General features: G+C 42.4%; 1 protein-coding gene across 1 annotated transcript; it reads right to left on the bottom strand.

Annotated features, from left to right (window-relative positions):
• Window positions 1–535: 535 nt before the first annotated feature.
• On the bottom strand, window positions 536–4820 carry LOC115672656 (uncharacterized). The gene is made up of 4 exons (XM_030594525.2): window positions 4675–4820; window positions 3075–3281; window positions 2180–2269; window positions 536–1312 (listed from the first exon to the last, which is right to left on the bottom strand). The coding sequence occupies exons 2-4, from the start codon at window positions 3197–3199 to the stop codon at window positions 778–780; spliced, it is 750 nt and encodes a 249-aa protein (XP_030450385.1). The 5' UTR covers window positions 3200–3281; window positions 4675–4820; the 3' UTR covers window positions 536–777.
• Window positions 4821–6000: the final 1180 nt, after the last annotated feature.

Here is a 6000-nt window from a genome sequence, read left to right on the forward strand (position 1 = left end):
CACAGCGCCTACTGAGCAATTTCCTTTTCGTGCTTAGAGGTACAGAGGTAAAAACAGAGTTTGGCTCACAGCGAATGAAGAACCGGAGTCAAAATTCAATGAACACTAAGTGAATCTACAAACAAATATAGCCTGATCATGAAAGTTTTCAAACGGGATCATAATCTTGATTGCTGCACAAGTAAAGCCAGATTATGCTGTAGGAGATCACTGGGTGCATCACATATCTTGGATTCTGCATAGTCTTTTCTTGCACACGGGAAGAAATCACAACCTTCCCATTTCAAGGGTTACAAGAAAAAAACACAAAGAATCTCTCTGCTGTGACTACTTGTTAACATTAACACTACTGCTCAAAGAAACCTTCAACCTGCCAAACGACCCGCCGCCTATAGCCAAAACCAGAAACATTTCTACTATAAAAAAGTGCAAACTATTGGACCTACAAACAATATTAATAATCACGTTGGGCCACCACAACAGATCTTCAGCAACTCAGCACCTATGCCCATCACACTGATCACCTCCCTACAGATTATTTAACTCCCTTATAAATTTCTTTTTAAGTTAGAAAAAGATTCCAGACGAAGATTCAATACATAACAGTCACTGCCGACTTGAACAAGGTAGCAAAAATCTTCTGTCCATAATAAAAGGGCACAATACTACACGAAAAGTAGAAGCTCCAAATTCTAATAACAATGGCCGCCACAGAAAACTGCCGAATCAACATCTCAAATCTATCAGGGGCCAAACACTGACACAGATTGCCATCCATCAATACCTTCTAGGGAAACGGTCCATGAACCTCCCTGAAGGGCACTCGTATGCCATGTGCCCTCGTCCACCACAGTTGCGGCAGATCGTAAAAGCTCCCATGTCACTGCCCATATGACCCACCTGCTGGCAGTTTCTAAACGCAACATCCCTGAAACCACCACCGCTGCTGCGCCCACCACCACCACCCCCTCGCTCTCCCATAACATTGCCTTTAGGACACAGCCTAGCCACATGCCCAGATATGTTGCACATATTGCAGACCGGCTCATTCGCGCACTCACGTGCCAGGTGGCCAGTTTTCCTACAGTTGTTGCATGCCTTCTCATTCGTACAGTCAGCTGCAATGTGCCCTTGCTTGTAGCAGTTGTTACACAGCCTCAAGTCACCAGGAGGAGCGCTGCATTCTCTGGCAATATGTCCAGCCTTACCACATGTATGGCAGATGCTTTCATTCGAACAGTTGCTGGCCGTGTGGCCAGGTTCACGGCAGTTCCAACATAATGATTTTGTGGTGCATTCTGAAGCAATGTGCCTGGCAAGCCATTGGGAATTAATTAAACAAAATGGAAGCACATCAGTAGCACTAAAAACACCATCCACCCAATTAAAAAAGGGACGCTGCCTAGTTAAGTAAGAACAGTGCATCATCACTCACTCTATAGCAAGCTCGGCAATCCACATTTGCTGACGTGATGATGGTAACAAAAAACAAGAGAAATGCCCATACATCAGACTCTTACATGGCATCACTTTAGTTTTACTAAACAGTACACCATAGTTCCAAGTCATTATACTTCTTTTGGCTAGAGAGGAAGAACAAGAAAAGAACTCTCTATGCTGTTGGTAGTGTTTTCAATGGTTTTCTTTTTTCTTTCTGTACATAGGGTATTAAAAATTAATTGGTTTCCTCAAGTCATTAGACTTCGTACCTTATCACCCCTTGAATTAGCACAGAATAGTGAATTCATTATTTACTAGACACAAAAAAGACTGGATTTCATATATTATCAAAGGAGGACCAAAGATAATTGGAGCTTCAAATCTGGGGAAAAAGCCACCTGACAACCACTTACTTAACTGCAAATCCTTAAGAAGAATCAGGCTTGTAACATATCATTCCACCACATGCAGATCCATATTGAGTTAAAGATTTCAAATTCCATTCCAGGCCGAAGGAAATGTGTCAGAAAGTGGAGCAAGATCTACATGTTAACTTTTCCACTGAGTAATCTACAGCAAAAACCCCAGCTAATGTTCTATTCAGAAAAAACTCCCTTGCCAATGCTATACACTTACTCTGGTAGTATATCCTTATCATGTTTCAACAGAAAACACGCATCCTACATGCACCTGCACCTGATACAAATCACAGTGACTACTCAAGAAAAGAGTTACTCACCCTGGCAGACCACAATTGTGACAAATTGCCACATTGGGACAGTCTCTAGCAAAATGCCCAGGACGTTTGCAATTCTTGCACAGATCTCGGCTGGAAAAAGTTAAAAAACACTGATCAAGCAGAATCAAGGACAGCAAAATCTTGTACGAATTCAATCACCTGACTTTTGGGTCACAGAAGACAATAGAATTTTGAAAAAGTATAATAATACAAATCCAATACAGCAATTAGATAATCCAAAAAATAGCATGTCCGCCTTTCAAATGTCTATCAGTGGGTCCAAACCCTTGTTAAGGTTCCTTCCCTAGACTCTAATTGAGAAGAATGCAGCAAAAGCAAAAGAAAAGCAGCAAATCCCGCATTCTCATCCAGCAACATTCTATATATGTTACATCTTAGTGAAATGAACAGTAACTTCATACAGTGAGGACATGAGAAATCCTGACATATAACCTTTTCAGGGGATTTCCTTTAACCTCCCTCAACAACATCACCCCCAACTAGAAAAAGAGAGAAAACAAAGTGAAAACACACCCCTTTCTCTCCCTCAAAGGAAATGGCTCTCTCTCTCTCTCTCTCTCTCACACACACACACACACACACAAAAGCAAAGAAGAAGGGCGAAAGGGTGGATGCTAAAGCATGGATAATCATCTCATCATCTTTCAACAAACAAATAAAAATTTACCAAACAAGCAAACCTCGTTAAAAGCAACAAATATTCAACAAAAGTAAATCTTCCTTTTTTTTGGCTGAAGACTATTAAGGTTTATTATATATATTAAACATACTTCGCAATTTTATAGATTTAAGCCGCGATTTAATGATTTGCTCCCTGTTCCACAGAGGAATAAGATCGAATCCAAAAGCAGGAGAGTAGCCATTATCAAAACACCTGAAACCACGACGAGAGTCTCTCCTGTAAGGTGCATCACGATAGGAAAAGCGCTCAGTACGCATCTTTCGATTGATCGGGCTCCTGGACCTGCTCCTGCTAGGGCTCCTGCTCATTGAAGCCATTCTTAAAACTCCTCTTACCAATATTCACCACCACTAGTCCGCACTAGCTGCCACCAAGACCAACACAGCTCCAACCTGCTCCCTGTCCACATCACAATATCACACCACATATCATAACTGTCAGTCCAACCACACCTCCATCCTCTCCCTTCAGAAACGGAACGGACCACATTCCTAACATCAAAATCTCAACAAGAAATCCGTCTAATACAATCACATCGCCACACACTTAGAGGCTAAAGGTAGCAATTCTTCCTCAGCTCAGCCACATCCTTCATTATCCCACACCCACATCCATTGCAATGAAAGTGCCCAAGGATTACATAGACATATGCATCTTGAACTTGTACTCCAGAGCACACATATCTTCCCTTTATGCGAGGAGTTATTCAAATGTTTTAGAGAGCAAGAGGGAGAAAAATTAAAAGCCATCATGGGTTTGACATCACTACAGGGATTTAGCTAGTGATGCCGCAAGTAATTAGTAAGATAGTCGAAGAATCTGAATAAATTCAGAACTGTTGGACCACACTTCACAGGGAAAAAAAAGGAAGCCATCTCCACTATATTGGGATTTAAACAATAATGAGGTCCCCATTATGCTCTCCTCAAGCTACAATTCAATTCAGATGAGGGCAATTTGCCCTACTGAAGATCCAACCTTCATTATACACATTTGCCCTATTGACTCAAAACTTTGGAGATTTTATGCTCATCAAGAAATCGACTCAAAGACCATCTGTCATGAAAGAAAGAGGTAGTCACATCTTCCTCGTTGTATTACGTTTGATAGTTCAGTTTATATTCTTGTTTAGTAATAATAAGTAAATTGATTACATCTCGAGATGTATAAACACATGAAGCCATTACTTCATTGCACCCATTGGTAAAAATCTCCTTAGTTTCGTCCACGCTCCTGAGCATATTTAACATCGCAGTCCCTTCATCGGGATCAACTCATCAGAACCCTCCCGCTGATGCATATCAAACCCTTCCAGATATGACCTCACTGCACCCTTTTTGTCCCTCCTCTTCTTTATTTCATTTATCAGCGGCAGCCCAACACGGTTTCGGAGCAGAAGGACAAGCACAGCAAGAACAGGAAAACAAAAAAAAAAAAGGGGGGGGATCGATCCTGCGACACACACAAGACAATCTGTACAAAAAAAAAAAGGGATCGTCCAAACGAATCATCCAAAGACAAAATCGCCAAATGCTTGACAAGAACACGCAAACATGTGCCGTCACCGCGAATCAATTCAGCTGATTAACGCCAGCGAATCCAACGGACACCGAAGCTTTCGACCCAAAAAGAGCTCGATTTCGCGACATAACCTCACAGCAAGCGTACCCAGATACCGTATCCGTTAACTGAAGCTAGACGCCACATGCAACCACGACGAGACCACAAACGAAAACCCTAAAACCATAACAAAGCGCCCATGGAAAGCAAAGAAAAATCGCGTCTTTCGTACCTCGGTCTGGTTCGATTTCAATCAGCAAAGCTGAAATGGCCACGAGGAGGTTGATGGGTGTGTTCTGTGCGAGGCGATTGGCCAAGAGCGAGGACGATGTTCGGGCAGTAACCACAGAGAGAAGCCATGGGAGGGGTATCTGTAAGAGCGACCGATGCCACTGTTTGGGGGGTTTAAGCCCAAGCCCAGCAAGTCATTTGGGCCTTAGTCCATTCAATTCACAATGTGGACCGTCTCGTTAAAATATAAGCTTGCAATCTGGACCGAAATATTTCAAAAGAGAATATCCATACACGATTGAAACTGGACCCGTCAAATGGGTGGATCAAGTCGAGTTTGGGTCCGGTCAAAAAAGATCCGAACTGAATAGACCCATTCAACTCGTTTTGACTCATTTTCTATGCAATGCAATTCGATCTAACCCATACCTAACCCATAGCCAATTCATACCCATTCCAACATATATTGCTAAAATACTTCCATATTTAACCTGTTAGAAGAGTATCAAAAAACTGATACCTTTCGTCCGGGGAGATCACCAAGAGGGAGCCCAAAGTTTGAGCCTGTTAATATATTCAGTTGGACCCACCTTCACTCAAAAGCTTAAACCAATGAGTTATGGGCCAATTAGGATATAGTAACTGCTCTACACCACATCAATTCTCAAATATTGAGATTTCTTTTAACACAACGGCTAATTAGGATATAGTAACTGCTTTACACCACATCAATTCTCGAATATTGAGACTTCTTAACACAACTCATACGTGCATATTAACATAACCTGGCCTATTTAGGAAAACTTATACCCTAATTGAAGTAAGAATGTAGAGCGAATTAGTGCGAGATCGAATGAGTAGGGGTGTCAATGAATCGGGTCGAGTCAGGTCCTACCGACCCGAAAATAAAATGAAACATGTTTGTGTGAACCGACCTGAGACTCGAACCGTATGGAACCCTAACTGGAATACAGGTCGGGTCGGGTTACGGGTTTTATTTTTAACACGCCAAACCTTTAATGCACCTCTCAAAATCCAGTGAAGACGCTTGATAAGGAAAACACTAAGCACGCACACCACCATGGCTTTCTTCCTCCTTGTTCCCAAAATTTTCAAGCCCTAATAACAACAGTAGAACTAAAAATTCCTCCATCCGAGCACCAGCCACCACCCTTAAATGCTTGCCTCATCACCTCCAGCCACCGTCTCTTGCCATCAAGCTCCACCACGCTATTTTGGCCGCCGTTACCGCCACCAACGATAGAGCCTCCTCTCTCTCGACTACCCATGGCACACGAAACTCGGCATCATGGTAGCACCACCTATC

Source organism: Syzygium oleosum, unplaced genomic scaffold (assembly GCF_021117445.2).
Source record: "Syzygium oleosum isolate NSW1041296 unplaced genomic scaffold, Sole_v2.1 Sole_v2.33, whole genome shotgun sequence".
NCBI classification, from domain to species: Eukaryota; Viridiplantae; Streptophyta; class Magnoliopsida; order Myrtales; family Myrtaceae; genus Syzygium; species Syzygium oleosum.